Source organism: Lissotriton helveticus, chromosome 1_1 (assembly GCF_964261635.1).
Source record: "Lissotriton helveticus chromosome 1_1, aLisHel1.1, whole genome shotgun sequence".
Classification (NCBI taxonomy): Eukaryota; Metazoa; Chordata; class Amphibia; order Caudata; family Salamandridae; genus Lissotriton; species Lissotriton helveticus.
This window is the reverse complement of record NC_136057.1, coordinates 1,259,377,032-1,259,395,970: the sequence shown is the minus strand read 5'-3', so window position 1 is coordinate 1,259,395,970 and position 18,939 is coordinate 1,259,377,032. Positions and strand designations below refer to the sequence as shown.

Sequence of the window (18,939 nt, the reverse complement as noted above, 5' to 3'; positions counted from 1 at the left end):
TCCGCCAGCCGCCTATGATCTGTCCTCTGCGGTCCCAGATCTTCTCTAACGGTGTCTATTATTGTTCCCACCGCTACTCTAGAGGTCTCAATGGCTTGAAATATATCTTGGAGGATAGGCCTGTCTGGGGCTTCCCTCCCAGCACTGCAACTGTCTGCCCTCGTCCAGGGACCCCGGGTCGTCGACCGCCTGCTGCTGCTGCTCCAGATCTTTTCTACTGGATGCCTTCCCCTTAGTGGATCCTCTCTAGAAGTGCAGTCCTCTTCTTCTAAGTCCCCTGCCTCTTCTTGCCCTGCACTCTTGGAATGCAGGCCCAAGCCAGTTTGGGGTCGAGGTGCCAGGCAGTTCTATGGCTACAATGCTCGCCGCTGCTCGAGGAGACTTGCCAGTGATGTGGTGTGCTCCCGAGAGATCCTTTATGTCCAGGGACTGCTGGAGTGCATTGGCTCCTCTCTTCTTTACTTTCAATTAATTCCTCCTCAATTCTCGTTCCTTGCAGGTGTACTTCCCTTTGCTAAGCTCTCCTTTGGGGTAGCGGTTCAAAATCTGTGCCGCGATCAAGTCCACCTTGCATGTCCCTCTCCTCCGCTATGCCAGTTCCCTCTTTGCAGGGAGTCGCTTTTGTTCCTCGCAGCTCCGCGGGTACCGGCAGCTGCCTCCTTCCTCTCGTCTGCTATGTGGCTAAATGGCAGCTGCCCTTGTGGTGCGGGGTTCACCATCCCAATCGAAGGCTGCTGGCAATATTGCTTTCCCCTTCCTTCGATCACTCCCCCTCCGTACCTCCTTATCTCCGTGCCTGGGTACTCCTCATGGGGTGCCACGTCGGCCTCTCATGAGTCCTCAGGCCCCATTGGTGGTCTCCTTTGTTTCTGTACAGTGCAGCTGGGTATCGACTTCCCTCATGGCTCAATTCCAGGCCTCGGGCTCCATATTCGTGCGTCTGCCCTTGCCCATGGGGGAATGCCCAGATGTCAAGGCTCGCATTCTGCTAGATCTTCCTGGGTCCGGGGGCCCATTGGCCTCGTGTGGATCCACAGGTCTGGGTAGTAGTCTCCTTTTGCTATGTGCGGTGCAGTTGGATGTTGGCCACACTCACGGCTCAATTTCAGGCCCCAGCCGCCAGTTTCGTGGCCCTCTTTCACTTAGGAGGGGGAAGCCCGGGCGTTAGGGCTAACCTTGTTTGACTTTCCGGGGTCCGAATCGCCCGTTAGCCTCGCACAGGGTCCCCCAGCCCCATCGTCAATTTCCTTTCACTCTCTGTGTTACCAGCAGGTGCCGGCTGCACTCGAGGCTCAAGTTAAGGCCGCTATTTTCGTGCAGCCACCTTGATCAGGAGGGAAAGCCCTGGCAGCGAGGCTCATTCTCCGCTCGATCTTCCGGGCGCTCCGGATTGTTTGGTGCCGAACTTGTTCAGATCCCGATAGGGGGTCCGCCACGTCTCAGGATCTCCCACTTCATGTTATTCAGCGGGCACCATCTTGCCTCTTTGTGCGGCTTTGCATTTCAGTTTCTGTGACTGGCTCTCTACTCTAACAGCTCCCTCAGCCGTATAATTGGTGTCTGCTCCTTAGTGGGGTGTCGGGCCCCTCGTTTTGAATGCCTCGGGCCCCTCGATTGTGTCAGGATGGCACTGGATGGGGGATCGTTGCGGGTTAAAGTTCCCTACTCCATTGGTGTCAGGCCACGCCTCCCTCAACATTTGCTCCCCTGATGTGCCTTAATACTGTAAACTCTAATTTTTTAAGAGCTGGGAGTGCCTCTGATGCTCATGTACTAAACAGTCTTGGGGTGCTGAATTGTTGTATGTTGTCATGGGTTTTTAAAATGACAAAGAAAGGTTTAAAAAAATAATCTTGCTCTTTTAAAAGGGATATTCCATACAGCAGGAAAAACTTCTATATCATCTACCTTCTAGAGCTTTTTTGGTTTAAATCTCTTTACTGGTTTATAATTAACAAAAAAAGAAATAAAAGGAAGACACCAAGCTGTATTGTATCAACAGGTAGGACCCTGCTATCAGGGCCGTGTATGTTATAAGGTGTGAACAATCAACCTCCCCAACCCCCACCCCCCGGACCTGATGACTGCTATATATAAAAAGGTAAAGAGAAGTGAAGGAAGGGAAGAGGGAAAGTGAGAGGTCCCAACCCAACTGGTGCCCTATGTTATCCCAATTAGTGACCTCTATATACAGGCTACGAGGGGCCCTGGGTCTCAGCCGCAATTACTTGGGGCAGGTAAGTTCCCTGAATTCCGATTTCAGCAAGGGTAGGAATGGCCCCAATATTTCAGAGAAGGAAGAACTTTGGTGAGATAGGGAGAGGGTGCTTTGTTCCATCCAAAGATTATGCCATAACCTGTGCAGTCGACTTCAGTGTGTGTGTGTACCAGGTCTGAGACCCAGTGGATAGGATGTTCTGTCACGCCGCCCCTAGGGACAAGCAGATCTGCCTGTGAGAGGATAAGGTAGTCCTCGAATAACATATGCAGGAAATCTGGGGAGTTCCCTGTCAAAGTGCGTATCTATGTCTGGGAGTACTTGCTCCCAATAGTTCTGTATTTTTGGGCATTGCCATAGAATGTGTAGCAACGCAGCAGTTTGTCCGCATTGGCGTCAGCAGTCTAGTGTTTTGGATGAATTATAGCTGTGTAGTCGGTGGGGGGTGTAGTACCAATAGGTAACAATTTTGGTGGCGGTTTCAATGCAACCCATTTTGTGGGACGTGTGGTATGTCCGGTAGTAAATGTTGCCCCACTCTCTTACCATTAGTTCCCAACCTATCTCAGTCTCTCATCAGAGCTGGCTTCTAGACTTGGGAGTCTCCATTGAGGGGCCTATTAGTCGATACAGTTCTGAGATTGTGAGCTCCTCAGATGTCTTGGTGAGGAGCCAGCATTTAAAGGTAGTGAGGTGCCGTTCTTATCCAGTGCGTACAGAGGGGTGCATTACCTTTTGACGGATCTGCATATAATGCCATCGCTCCGACACTGGGAGCGCGAAGTCCGTGTGTAGGGGCTCAAAGGAAAGGAGGCTATCCATATCGAATAGGTGGCCCACCGACCTGCAGCCCATCTGATTACATATCAGAAATGCTGGGTCCCGGGTCGAAGTATGGGTTTCTGACTGTGGGCATGAGAGGTGAAGGGAAAGACGTCAGGTCCCTCTGCGTCGCTAGCCCATCCTCTATAGCTTTTCTGGAGGGAGACTACTGTACACAGTAATGTAATCACTGACAGATTCAGCTGTTCTCTTATATTAGATATTTCTTGAACAACTATGCCAGGCTGCACACACACCCTTCCTTTGTCCTCTCCTCATATCTCAATGAGCAAGTAGAATATTTGGATTACTGCATCACTGCATCCGGGCATTGGCTTGAAGCAGGAGTCACTTTGACACTTGTGCTACTAACATTGGATTTTAGGTGGATATTGTTACCCCTGTGTCTATCCTGCTGCTTCACAATAAATACACCTAACATTAGTGATGGTTTGATACACAGGAAGCGTGAGGTGCTTGTGTTCACAATCTTTGCTTCTTGAAGTCTACAGAAGTCACAATCACTCTCATATTGACAATAGGTCTCCTCAGGCCCAGTAGTCAACAACTACTCCCCACCTGCAGAGTGCCAAAGCCAGTGTGTCCTTAAGCTAGGGTTTAGAGCCTAGATCCTTGAAAGATCAGCCAGCGCTTAGCCAAAATAATATGGGGCATATTTATCATTTTATCACGAAGCGCAGCGCTGCGTGTTAGGGAAAGGGCAAGAATGCGCTGTACTTAAAATTGTATGGCACATTCTTGCCTTCTCCCAGCGCTGGCACACAATGTGCTGCCTAGCGCCAACGCAAGCAGTCTTGCACCATGGTGCAGGGGTGCCGGCATTGTTAGCAGGCTTGCTTCAGGACAGGAAGGGGCACCATCCTTCACAAAAACAATCCCCTGAGACATTTTCCTCTTTCTATGTGTGCTGGAGAATGCAGCACACATAAAAAGGGGTAAAAACGAGGAGAAATAAAGATCTTTTTCCTCGTTATGCCTCACCTGGGGAGGCATAGCAGTTTTAGAGCATTCTCTGGTCTACCTCTTATGGTAAATCTGGGAATGCATCATAATCCATAGGTTTTGCATGGGAACATTCACGCACTACCCATGGACTGCCTCCCTCGTGCAGATTAACGAAACACAGCGATTTGCACTGCGTTGCGTTATTCGTGACTTGATACGTTGCATCTCCAGCGTTACGCTGCTTTTGCACCCCTTTGCGTGGAGAAAAAGTGATGCAAGCCTTGATAAATATGGCCCTCAGTTTCTTTTAATATTTTGATTCATAAAATACTCCTGACATTTCCAAGTTCTGCAAATAAAAGGTGTTCCGTTAACCTAAATTAATAGCACTCAAATAAATGACTTTGGAGCAATGGAAGGATTTGAACTATTGTCCTGCAGAGCACCAAATATTTTAGCGTTACATTTATAACCCATGCTGCCTTCCAGAGCTAAACACATAGACCTCAAAACCAAACATAAAATAGTGAATTATTTTGCATACTAACGATTGACTCAGATGCATAGAGCGGCTGTGCGTCCTCAGCTTCATAAATGTAGTAATCGAGTTGTACAATATAGTATCCAGAAGCTGGTGTCTTACACTGGCGGCCCGTCATGTGCGGCAGGCACTCACACTTCCCATCGTATGGTGAACATCTGCAAGAGAAAAGCAACTCTGTAACACAACAATCTCTGGATTATGCATCTCCTGAACACATATAGAAAGAGTCTGAGGGCATTCTGTAATTGAACAAAGAAGGCATTACCCTGGATTCTTAATGTTCTTATTAAAGTGTTCTTTTCCAGAAAGTCAGTCAGTCAAAAATCTTTATTTCGATTTAAAATCACAAAAGATAATACATAATACATAGAGGTGAGCATATTTAAAATATAGGCATATTGCGACATAAAAATAGATTATACAAATCTAGATCAAACTTTCCTGATAAAATTCATAGTTATATAATAAATAGCTAAAAAACTGCTGGAATACACTCCGGCAAAACTGCCGCCTAGGGTGACCAATTTTCCTTGATTCAGCATACAAATCAATTTTAAGTTCATTCGGAGTCAAAGTGCATAGTGCAATGAACAATTGCCTAACCTAGGGAGCATAAAACATTTACCTAAGGCTCCTCTCTTTCAAACGAATCACACACACCCAGCCCAAGTATTTAGCAACAGTGATCACTATGGACTCTTTATAGATGTTTGTAGAATCCTAAATGCCTTATTACTTGACCTGGTCCCCAGATTTAGACATACCGGTTTCAACCATCTGGACCTGGGATTTCTATAGGCTGGGCAAGCAAACAGAATGTGTGCCAGTGATTCGTTAGAATTAGGACAGAATGGACAATTGCTCCTAATCGAGCTATGCCATTTGTTGTTAAATACATTAGTAGGAAGCGAATCCACCCTAAACTGATGGTACAGTTTCCTGTCTTTAGGGGTGGTGATTAGATTCCAGTACCCTTCGTATTTCACTTCATGCTAAATCTTAGGAAGTCTCTGGATAATGAGGGACCAGTTAGTACAGCAAACCGCTTCATAGCAAGCGAGTTCCAATATGCTGCCTTGAACTTACTCTTAGCTGGAAATACACAGTCAGCGGGGGATGCCCATAAACTGCTCATCCCCATCTCACAAAGAGTGGCTTTTACTCGCCTTAGCCATAGAATTTTGCTCATAACGTCAGCCTCTCTAACTTCTATTAGAGCTTAGGCATAGTGTGAAAGCTCCGGGGTAACCCAGAGCCTTCTCCAGTATGCCACTGGCCTAATGTGTGCCACATCCTCAATCGAATAGCAACCCAAATCTAACAATTAGGGTAATAACGGGGTGGAATGTGGGAGGCCAATTAATGACCTCAAAAATGTATTTTGAGCTTTCACTAGACGGTCTAAATTGGCGTAACCCCACAGTTCTGCCCATACAAAATGGAAGCGCTAATTTTTGAGGAATACATTTTCAGTGCAGGAGCGATTGGTTTAGTGTATGATGATCGCTGCTCCTTCAGCAGGGCACCTGAGAGTTGGGCATGCTTGACAGAGAGCAAATCTATTTGAGGTTCCAGCTAAGTTTGCTGCCAATTGTTACCCCATAATAAGTAAACTTCTGTGTTTGTTCCAGAATACCTTCCTTCATTTCGACTCTACCCCTGATACTCCTATGTTTATGTAGGACCATACATTTTGTTTTATCTACGTTAACTACGAGGTCGTGGTCCTGACAAAACTCCTTGAATCTCGATAGGGCACACTGTAGGCCCTTTCATGTCTTGAGAGTACAAGGGTGTCGTCTGCGAACATAAGCAACGGGATCTTCATCCTTGCTAGAGTGGGTGCATCCGTGGGATAATTATAAAAATACTGAACCACCCCATTAATATATAATGAGAAGAGAGTTGGTGCTAGAACGCACCCCTGTCGAACCCCATTCTCTATAGGAAACTTTTTAGTGGTGCTTCCCTGTGCATCCCATCTCACCTGCGGATAATTGGCATCATGAAACTTAACCAGAAATGCCAGAATTTCTAATGGCATGCCTAATTACAAAAAGGTTAGCCACATCTTAGTGAAGGGAACAAGGTCAAAAGCTTACTAAAGGTCGACAAAAGCTACGTAAATCGTACCTCCCTCTAGCACTACAGTACGCCAATATATCGGAATGAACCTGAACACCTGATCAATGGTGCTAGTATAAGAGCGAAAACCCGCCTGGAGTGGGAACAAGATGTCATATTCCTCAATCCAGGCCTGGATTCTGCTCAGTACCAACCTAGCCAAACCTTTTTGTATACAATCAATGAGGCTTATCGGCCTATAATTTCCTGGTTGAGAGAGATCCTCTTTCTTATAAATAGGGAGTATTTCTGCTTCTGCCCAAGTACCGGGCACGGATACTCCACTTGCTATGGCATTCACAAGGAGCTGAATGTAGGATGCCCAGTTAGGTATGTCATAAAGAAACAGATCGGTGGGGATGCAGTCAGGCCCAGGCGCCCTACCTCTTGGGACTGAGAGTAAAGCATTTTCCACATCTTTCTTGGTAAAGTGCAAGATGGAAATAGGAGGTGGCATATCAAAACAATCTTGTACCTCCCCACGGTGTGCAAACTGGGCTTTGAAGTGCGATACCCCCTGGTCTGGGGCTACATAATTCACAGGCACCTAACTAAGTGCACCACTGCCCCATTTCACCAAGTGCCAGAAGGTAGTCATATTTCTCCCCGAGCATGCCTTAAGCAGTTCGGCCCAGTGTGGTTCATCCCAGTCCCTTTTATCTCGGTATTGGACCGCCTTATATTCAGCCCTTGCCCGTTGTATATCGTCCCTGTTCTTTGACCTAATTGCCCTAGCTAGGATTCTATAGGCCGTTCGACACAAATTATCATACCAGGCGGCCGCCTTAAATCACGAGTGTATCAGAGGTTTTTTGGTTTTAGAAATAAAAAAGCCTTTGAGCTGGTTAAATAGTTCCTCATGGACCTGCACAACTATAGAATTAAGCTCTTCTTGTGTAGCACATGTCTGTAATGTACCCAGTGCATTAACTACCAAAATACTAATTTGCTTCAAGTGCTCTTCTTTTTTTAATCACGTTTGACCATTTAACTCGCCTGGCATCGTTTGTCAGTAGAACCTCCACGTAATCGATTTGTGGCGCCGGACTAGCACCAAGAGGAGTACTTGCGGGATATAAGGAGAGCACTAGCGGATTATGGTCACTCTCAGTATGTTCACAGACCACCATATCTATTAGGGTGGACCAAAATTCCTTATTAAGCAGGAAGAAATCAATGTGACTACTGCGCAGCCCAGCACAAAAGGTATACGAGCACTGCTTGTCTGAGGCTGATCTCCCATTAACAGCACTGACTCCCTGTTCCATACAAAACACTTTTAATTGCAGGGCTGCTCCTGTGAAGATCCAGCGGTGGAATAAATCACTGAGCATCCTCCTCTGCATTAAGATTTACATCGTAAAGGTCTAGGGGTTCGAAGGTACAGTTAAAATTACCGGCTATCATCAAATTGTTATCACCTCTATGTTCTGTTAAAAACATGTCTAAATAGCCAACAATAGGTGACGCTTTCCCGCCTTGCACACCACTTGCATAAACATTGATGAGCAGCAAGTCTGGTACATTTACCTGCTGTATCCTAATTATAAGGATGTCCCTGCAATTGATGTGGAGCCCGTCTACCCTATAATGATTAGATTGTCTAACCCAGGTTGTAAGCTCCCCCCCCCCCCCCCCTGGTCTACCTCGCTGTCCGCCTTCCACAACCTTTGAAAGATTTAAATAGCAGTGGCGATATACATGGCCAGGTTTCTTGAAAATTAGTATGTCATGGCCCTCGATAAAGATGGACAATCTACTGAAGCAGTTTTTTGTAGAAGCTCAGCTATGTTCCAAGAGGCTAATTTGAGTCCTACAACGGCGCCATGATTGTATCTACTTCCTGGCAGATGACAGGGGCTACTTGACTCCACTAGGCCAATTACCCCTACATACGGATGGATACCAACGGGTGTTGAGCTACACTCCCCTGCCTTACCCGTCCTGTTTGCAACCAGAGCATTGGCACAACTCTGACCGTTCGGGGTAAAAAGTCTTTATTCTGTTATTCATGGAATCTTGGTGTGTTTAGAGCTTAAACATCTCTCTTGCTATCTTCCAGAGACAGGGTAACATTAGCTGTAAAGGCAAGTAACCATCCCAGTGCAAGAGAGTAACAGGACTGGTACGCATGCAATGGAGCAAACGTGAGCATTACACCATGCCCTTTCGACGTACAACCATGCCCGAAGCTATATTCCAACTCCTTCTTAGTTGTTGAGGTTCCTTTAGTTGCTGAAAGAGATAGCTCACACATTATCCTATAGAAGAAGGCTACACATGCACCTGGCTTGTACCTGTTACATGCCGGATTGCTGCAGTACTTCCACTTTAATTGTATTGACCTGCTATAGGTATTACTGCGACAGTTCAGGTTGTTACAACATTGGCACATATGTTTGTCCATTAAGCAGTGCTTAATGTGTAAAAGAATGACTGCCGGTGCCCAAAATTCTTCTCATAAGCCTGCGTCCGGTGCTTTGTCAGCATGCTGAATTCCAAGGCTGGTGGTGATCTAGAATCGACACCTGGTCTTTTTAATCCACTACCAGACACCTCCTGTAGAGTCGGCGCTCTAGCTGGCGTCAGCCGCGTGATGACGCGGCACGCCCGCGGCCATGACAGGATGCGTGCGCATCCTAAGGAAAAGAGCGCGAGTGTCGGAGCCGGCAAGACTTGTGGCTCGGCGCTCTCTGGTGCCGGATAAAGCAATTAAAGGCTTAAACAGAACCTCGGCTCCTGTCATCATTTCGGGGGTAACCAGCATGCAACAATGGCGATGAGGAGGTGATGGAAAAAAATAAGAAAAAATAAGGGACAACAAGAAAAAACGAACCACAGGCATACCGACCACCGATCCCCAGGGACAGGAGCACTCTCCAGACAACACGACGTGCTCGCCCAAATACCACTTTTAAGGGACGAGGACACCAGAGAGCGTGGCAGAGCCCACCCACGTGCAAAGGAGCCACATAACCGCAACAGGAGGTGAGAGGGCCGAAATAAGGGGACAAGACAGAGTAGTACCCTACAGACCCCACACCCTTAGGAGGGAGAGCTGGCGACCTCAGGGAAAGGCGAAGGGGAAGACAACAAGAGCCCCCAGAGACGCCCAAAGAAACAGGAGGAGGACGAGAGGATGTGCGCCCAAACGTCTTCAGCCATGGCACCAGTGCCTTTCCTACCCAAACCAGGGGAACCCCTCATTCGGTGGGAAGATTGGAGAGAATATATAGACAACTTCATAGAAGTACTGGAGGATGAAAACGAGGAAAAATTCACAAGCCAGAGGAAGAGACGCATTCTACTACTTAACCTAGGTCCGGAGGGACTCAGAGTTTTCAAGAACTTAGTACCCAAACAACGGGTTAGCACGGACGACGACGTCTACGCTCATGCCATCGAGGAATTAAATGAACACTTTCGACCGGCGGTTTGTGTCTCAATCGACAGATACAATTTCCAACAAAGGAAACAAGAGGCAGGCGAATCAGTTGAAGAATACGTGGCGGCATTGAGGAAATTGGCCTCCACGTGCAATTACGCAGCGTTCCAGGAGGAGTTCATCAAGGATCAGATCGTGATGCACACTACAAGCAAAGCTGTGCAGGAGAAACTATGGGCAAGCGGAGAAACCACGCTGAAGGAAGTCATGGCGACAGTCAAGAAAGCGGAACTCGCAAAATGGTGATCTGAAGCAGCGAAGAAAGAGCCGGTGGCCAGACCAATGGTGAACAGAATCGAGGACGAGGGATCCCGAAGGGAAGGCAAGTACAGAGGTACGGTGCAGAAGAATCCCAACAGGTGGCAAGGGAATCCAGGACCCCCAGGAAAACAGGCGGGAACCAGTAAGCGGAACTGTTACAGATGCGGGAGCATGGCGCATGAGACTCACGACAGGAAGTGCCCGGCATTTCGCGCCAAATGCCTGTTCTGCGGGATCGTAGGGCACTATGAAAAGGTGTGCCGCAAGAAAGCGACCAAGTCCATGGTGAAGTTCGTGGAACAAGAGCAGGAAGACCAAGGAGAAGACAACTATGAGGAAGACGACACCGTGCTATGCAATTATGATCAGATACTCTGCGTCGACAACAAAAGGTCAACCAAGCCTCTGCTGGACATGACAATAGTAGGAGTACCAATCAGCATAGTGGCGGACACAGGCTCCCCATACACCATAGTCCAGAGGGCAGTATGGAACGAGACATTCAAGCCATCGCTGGGTCCGGAACTGGAGCGTCTAGACATTCGCCCAGTCACGTACAATGGAGACCGCATACCCATGGCAGGATTCAGGCCGTTGAAGTTTGAATTTAGGGGGCGCACAGCCATCTGCAAGCTGTACGTCTCGGAGAAGGGAACCTCGTCCTGGGCTGGTTGGATCAAGGGGACCTGGGTATCAAACTAGACCCGGGAGGAAAGGTCCAGATACTGCTCACCGAACCTGACAGTTGGCCGGATTTGGACCAGTGGAAGAAGGAGTACCCCAAGGTGTTCGGAGGCAAGGTGGGGAGACTGGAGAAGTTTACGCACAAGATAATACTCAAGGAAGGAGCGGTACCGGTATCGCACAAGGTGAGGAACATACCCCTGGCTGTAAGAGAGGCAGTCCAGGAAGAGCTACAAGATCTGGAGAACAAGGGCATAATCGAACCCATCACATGTGCAGAATGGTTGGCACCACTGGTGGTGGTAATGAAGCCCAGTGGGAAGGTCAGGCTGTGTGTTGACCTCCGCGAACTCAACAAAAACATCATAGTGGAAAAATTTCCCTTGCCCCGCATTGAGGAAATGCTAGCAAAGACCCGGGGGATAAAGTGGTATTCCACAATAGACTTGACTTCTGCATACCACCAGATCGCACTACATCAGGAGAGTAAGAGACTGACGTCCTTCATCACCCCCTTTGGGTGCTACCAGTTCTGCCGCATGCCGTTTGGACTGGCATCGGCTGCGGCGGTGTTCCAAAAGCTGATGCATCAACTATTCAAGAACATGGATGGCATCCAATATTTTCAGGACGATATCCTGGTGATGGGACGAGACAGACTAGACCACGATGCCAAACTGACCAAGGTGCTGAGCGTTCTGGAAAAAAGGGGCCTGACAGCGGAATGGAAAAAATGCCGCCTGGGCATGGAATCAGTAACCTATCTAGGGCACGAGATAGGAGTACAAGGCATCAAACCAAAAACTGAAAATGTGAGAGCGATTTGTGATGCACCGCCCCCCACCAACAGAGATGATGTCAGATCCTTCTTGGGCATGGCGGAGTATTATAGCAAGTTTGTCCAACACTTCGCAACAAAGACCCACCATATGCGGCAATTAACAAGGGAGAAGACGCCATTCAACTGGACAGCAGAAACACAACAAGAGTTTGAGAGCGTGAAGAGAGATGTGGTGAATGCAGTGCCCTTACAAGGATATGACCCCCAGAGCCAAACGGTACTCACAACTGACGCCAGCGACAAGGGGCTGGGCGCTGTGCTGATGCAGGATAGAGGCCAAGGAGTGGTGGAAACGTTGAGTTTTGCATCACGCACACTGAGTGACACTGAAAAGAAATACAGCGTCATTGAAAAAGAGATGCTGGCGGTAGTATGGGCAATGGGAAGATTTCGAAAATTCCTGTGGGGCACACGGTTCCAGTTGAAAACGGACCACAAACTGTTAGTAAAGGTATTAACCTCGAGTGGACATGCCAGTGCCACGCCCAGAATAGCCAAAATGACGCTGAAGCTGCTGGAGTACAGATATGATGTGGAGTATATCCCGGGCAGCAGGAACAAAGTAGCCGACTATCTGAGCAGAGCAGCAGCTATGGAGACGGAAGCAGAAGACGGAGAAATCGGAGGAGAAATGGTTGCATTGACTGAGGATCAGGAAAGGGTCATCAGCAACCAAGAATGGCACGAAGCGTATAAGTAGGACGGAGACTTACAGAAGGTGAAGGAATGCATAATGAAGGGATGGCCGGAGAAAAGGCATATGGACGAAAACCTGAGGAAGTTCTATGAAATCAGGGAAGAACTATCAGTCGGTGACAAGGAAATGTTCATATACAGAGGGGACAAGGTCATTCCCCCAGCAGGAATGGTTCCAAGATTGCTAGAGATACTCCACGAGGGACACCTAGGAATTGGAAAGATTAAACTAAGGACCAAGCAAGGGTACTGGTGGCCGGGCGTGGATGCCCAAGCTGAACGGCACGTCAGAGAGTGGGCACAATGTCAAGAAGCGGACAAAACACTGAAACCCTTGAGACCAGCACTAGGGAAGTTCGAGTCCCCAAGGAACCCGTGGGAAGAACTGTCCATTGATATCCTAGGCCCAATTCTGGACGGACAAGGAACCCAGAAATATGTCTGCGTCCTTATAGACAGGTACTCCAAGTTGCCAGAAATGAAGGTATCGGAAGTGATGGACACGGAGACAGTGGTAACATTTCTGAGCGACACTTTTGTGAGAGAAGGCATTCCCAAAACTATACTAAGTGACAATGGGCCACAGTTCACGTCAGAGAAGTGGGCCAACTTCATGAAGAGAAATGAATTCTATCCAAGCACACGTCTATTTACCACCCGGCTGGGAATGGCTTAGTAGAACGTTTCAATAGGGTGGTAATGGGGTCGGTGCAGGCCGCCATCATGAGTGATAAAGATTGGGAGAAGGAAATATGGAAAATGATATGGGCCTACCGAATTACACCCACGGGAACAGGATATAGCCCTTTCCAGATACTGAGAGGTCGAGACCCAATCACGAGAGACAACAGAGCATGGAAGGAAAAAACAGTGACCAGCCAATGGTCCCCAGCCGTAGTCCATGCCAACCTGGAGAAAGCGCAAGCAGTGTATGCCAAACACTACAACGCTCGAAGGAATGTGAGAGACACCGGACTGGAGCAGGGTGAATGGGTAAGGGTCAAGCTGGCAACGTTACAAAGGAAAGGGGACAGCAAGTACAGCAAACCACTCCAAGTCAAGGAGAAATATGACAGAGCAGCCTTATTGAGTGATGGCAATGTGTGGTCCCAAGATAGGATGGCGAGGTGCAACAGGATATGAGATGGGACACTGATGATCACGACCATGAAGGAACTGAGGAGAGTGGACAGGAAAGGGAGGCGTCCAGTTTGGAAGAAGATGCAGAAACGGGAGGTTTGAATGAGGAACAAGGCGCAGCATCAACCCTTGAGTGGAAGCAGAGAGGAGCACAAGGCGGTCAATGGAGAGCCCAGTTGATCTCCGCCAAGGGGAAAGCAGCGGAGCCAATCGGGAGAGAGAGGACACTGCGACCCCGGTAAGATACACCCGAGGGGGGAAATCAGTGGTGAGACCGTCCAGGTTTCAGGACTATGATATGAGTGATGGACAATAGTTTCAGTCTTGTTATATTTGTGAAAAGGGGAGATATGTAGAGTCGGCGCTCTAGCTGGCGTCAGCCGCGTGATGACGCGGTACGCCCGCGGCCATGACAGGATGCGCGCGCATCCTAAGGAAAAGAGTGCGAGTGTCGGAGCCGGCAAGACTTGCGGCTCGGCGCTCTCTGGTGCCGGATAAAGCAATTAAAGGCTTAAACAGAACCTCGGCTCCTGTCATCATTTCGGGGGTAACCAGCATGCTACACCTCCCTTCCTCTTTGTCTCACTCTTGTGGGCTCTTGTTTTCTTCTTTGTGACGGTTTTTCCGTCTTGCTCTTCCTCTGCCTTTCTGTTTTATGTGTTTTTCCCTCTCTTGCTCTCGGGAAAGGTCTTAAAAGGAAAAATAACTGCCAGTCCCTGAAATTGAGCGCCAGTACGGTGGTCTCCACCAGCAACCACCGGCTCAAATTAAGCAGTGCCTTTATGTACTTGACGATGATCGGGAGGCTTCTCTAGATTATGTGCAACACTTATCTAACACAATGCTGTTCTACAAGAGATGTCTGCCATCCACAGTTCAAAAGCAACTTTCAGGGAAGTCTGGGCAGTGACTGTCCCCTCCCTCTGACGTCACAGATGTCACTTGAACCACAGAAGCTGTTCTTCATGCGCAGCTTCCACTTTCTGAATTACTACTGACTCCCTCAGCTGTCAGTAACCTTCACAGGAGCAGTCGCAAACCACAGACGCATATCTGTGCAAACTGCAACAATCCAAGGGCACCACTAACCCTCTTTATTTTGTGACACACAGAGGTTTACAGTGTTGGCACTATGTTTTCTATACACACCATTAAGTAATTTGGAATTTGCAATGCTCTTTTAGTACATTGAGATCTGGGTTTTTGCAATCATAAATTTGCCCATATGCACAGCACCGAAATTGCGTTTGCACACATCTTCACGGATCTGGGGCATATTTCTTCATTAGACTTGACAATCCCAATTGATAACAGCATTTTGAAAACAAAAAACCTTCAACAAACCTACTGATCGTAACAGTTTACTGCTTTCTGCGAGGCACCATCCCAGGGCACTGATAACTTACCATATGGCCAGTTATTACAGAGGAATTTCAGTGAATTAAGGAATTATGAAGACCAAGCAGACACACTTGAAGAAAAATTACAAAAGAGGAATTATCCACCACAGATTATTTGCACTGCACGGAAAAGAGTGAAAATAAAGAATCGAGAGGCACTATTGGAATGCAAGGACAGAAAAGAATCCACTAAATTGACCTGTGTCACTTCATCTCACTCCTTGTTCAAACAAACCCAAGAAGATCATCACCAAATGATGGAACATCATAAACAGTGGGTAATTGGATTTAGAGTGACCGCTGTTCTAGCACAGGTAATCCAAAATCTTTAAAGACATGCCGGTCCATACTCAACCTAGGAAAGCACCCTCATCAGAAGATAGGATTGGGTCTTCCTCAAGTTACTGGCCATTTTCTGTGTGGACAATGTAATGTCTGGTAATTCATGAAGCCAGTGAAGTAGATTGATATGTGAAAAAACAAAATGGCATCTGAAAAATCATATGAATAGTAACTCTAGGAACTGCGTTTCCTTAATCACATGCCCCTTGCCAGTTACAGTATGTTGGGATGACAACCTGAGCTGTGAAAATACGCATACATGGACATAGAAGCAACATCAGGTATAGGAGGATTACCACTAAAATGGGTAATAATTATTTGGAGATAAAGCACATCCACTGGGTCATTCTGGAAACACTAACTAATGTAGAGAACCCACAGTCGATCCTGCTGGAGATGAAGCGAAGATAGGTTTTCCAATTACGCACCTATGTACAAGGCCTTAAAGATGATATCCCCAGGACAGAACTTGCAAGGAATAAACAATAATTTTTCGATCACCACAGTTTCATCTACATATACAACTGATGGCAGTATTGATACCGTCGGTTGGACTGGAGAAATAAGTGATGCCCCAAAGGATGTTAAGCAATAGCTGTCCTTTGATGACAAAGGGGATACCATTCCAGTATACCTAAGTACAGTTTGACTTATGACCAACTAATGTATACCATTAGATGAATGGGATATCCTTTGTTTTTAACACCTATTAGGAATACTAACTCTTGGTATTCATTCTTGAAATAATGATGTTAGACCAGAGAACCAAGGTGTATCCATCTGGGGATACCAAAAGAATATATTACATTATATTCCAAGTGAAATGTGTATACCCTTTGGATGAGATGGAATTTAGGCGGCTGACCAGATGAAGATACATTCAAAAACATTACTCCTTGCAATATAGTCATCATTATCTTTCTCATTATGAACAGGGAATCAATGTTAATCCTTATGTAGCAATAATGTTTACTTGGTCATCTGTGCATAATCGCCTGGAACCGGGTACAAGAATAAAGAAATCCTTCTTCCAGCATGGCGGTAAGGAGAGGACTTTGTTACTGTAAGGCTGTTGCAGTACTATACACATACGGACTGAAGTCGATCATGTGACTACAGGACCAACACGATTACGCGAGGGGCCTCTCAGCTCCTTAACTCTGCTAAAATCTCTACCAGGGCATCTGGGCATAACAGTCTCGACCTGGATCCACGAACAGAGAAATCCCTCTTCCAAAATGACAGTGGGTGGAGGGCTTTATCACCGCTAGGCTGCCGTAAAACCCTACACACTAGGCCTAAAAAACGACATACGTGGTGACTTCAATCTCTTGATCGCAATACTACACGATCATGTGAAGGCCACTCCGCTCTCTATCTCGGCTTATAGCTGGTATGACGGACCTTCCGCTTATCTCCGGCAGCGTAGAGATGGGTAGGATCACAGCAGTGACCACATAAGAAGCATGTGGGTACCTATGGTATTGCTGTTGAGGAAGAGATATCATTGTGATCATGTGACAACTAGCTCATTTTCCTCTTCCTGAACAATGTACCTTTGAATAGCCAATGATCCCACGAGTCCTAAGGGACCTGATTTTTATGTGGATTATGTGTGCTTTATGTTGCTTGTGATATTGGGGCTATGATTTGAGAATGAACAGCAATTTTTTTTGCTAAAAGCCACTATATCATACTCGGTGGATATACACTACCTCTTGAGATCCAAGTTCGGCGTAGGGTTATTGCAATGTTCAGAATTAGCACGGCGCTCAACAGATAGTAGGTGTGAGGTAATTATTGTGGTTGGTAATTGTTGGTGCTGCTTGATCAGAGATAACCCTATTCTCTGCGAGAGAAGGGGGAGAGGAGCTCTGCCTTCTATAAGTCTATGTGCAAGGACAAGCGCACACAACCTAAGTCTGTTCAATAGTTGGTGATGTGTCTTTTGATGGAAGGATAAGACCAAACAATTCTTTAGTTGTTCCTTTCCTTATTTATTATATCACATAACGGTATTTATATACATGAAAACCAGCCGACACGTGTTTTGTCAAAAACGGGGTTGACCCGTGACTCTTCAGGGCTGGGGAAATAAAATAAAGTCAGAAACTGTTTTTTATATCTGGTGATAAAGGAGTGAGGAAAGAAGGGTACGTGTGGTGAAGTGAGAGAGAAGGCCAAAGTGGGGGGATGTGCTGGGGAGGAGAAAGACTGATAGTCGAGAAAAGTGGACCCTAAATGGTGCAAAAAGATGGGCAGAATGTGCATTTATATTGCGATCCATAACCGGAAGTGACAAATACTGCAAGGTGAGTGTGATCAAAGAGATCTGTGTCGTGGTGAGCTGCTATTTTTGTTCATCATCATAGTTATAATGCAGCGACGCAAGATGCAAAAGAACCACATGGTGTGTGTCATGTGGGGACAAGGTGACAGGATAAATATCTAACCATATTATCACAAAAATACACATCAACAGTATGTTCTGTGGAGAAAAAGGGAAAAAAACATGAGCACAAAAATATCTCGTTCTAATAATGTAGTCCGTCATTAAGGTGGTGGTGCGTGGCAGAGTGGTGACTCACACAGTTCATGCACGATTCTATAATACATGTACTTAATGTCATGCTATGGCAAGAGGTAACTTCACAGACCATTCACAGTTCTATAATACAATTCCTTAGTATGATGCTTTACCGGATGATACATCGATTCTAAAATCATAAAACTTAGCCACATTTACTTTTCTTCAATACTTGGTTTGGTACTAGATAAGCAAATTTTTGTCCAAACTCAATCATAAATCCCTGCTAAGTGTGCTCAGAGAGTCCTAAGTCTGAAATAATTCCAGTGTCTCCATGTATTTGTATTGATACATGTAAAACTATTCCCTGGGTATGTGTCAAGCAGATCACTTTGTACATGGAGAGAATTTATGTCATGATGATATGTATGCTTTGTATCTATGGCGAGTAATGCCTACGTACATAGAGGAATATCGGGTAAAATATTTTCATTAATTTCTCGTGTTCCATGGCCTGGTAAGGAAGCCCAATGTCAAGGTAATGATCAGAAATGGAGAAAAAAGCACGGCAAAAAAGCAAAGCAAATATAGAGCTAAGTATGCAGGCATACCTGTTGGAGTTGGGCTGAGGACAGTATCTATACATATCAGAAAAAAGAAAGAGAAGGAACGAAGTAGGTAAAAAACAGGCCAATTGCGAGTTCTAAGACATGTTAATAAAAAAATTAATTTTTAAGCGTTTGCAATGCGTAGGGAGGAGAATGGACTCACCGTCGGACCGGTGATAATTCCAACCCGGTCCTAATCGGGTGTAAACAAATATACGTGGACGTGATGGATGTGTTCCTTTAATACAAATGTACGGGTTGTGCCGCCGTTAGGTATGCGGTCGGTCACAAACGGGCAAGCAAATCCGCTTGGCCCATCCT

The 18,939-nt window shown here is 46.5% G+C and overlaps 1 protein-coding gene across 1 annotated transcript in view; it reads right to left on the bottom strand.

The window, feature by feature from the left end:
• LOC144822490 (laminin subunit beta-4-like) overlaps window positions 1-18,939 on the bottom strand; it is a 500,129-nt gene that overhangs the window by 129,347 nt on the left and 351,843 nt on the right. Inside the window, exon 13 of the mRNA XM_078680103.1 lies at window positions 4,555-4,705. Coding sequence (XP_078536229.1) covers window positions 4,555-4,705 — 151 coding nt within the window. The remainder of the gene's footprint in view (window positions 1-4,554; window positions 4,706-18,939) is intronic.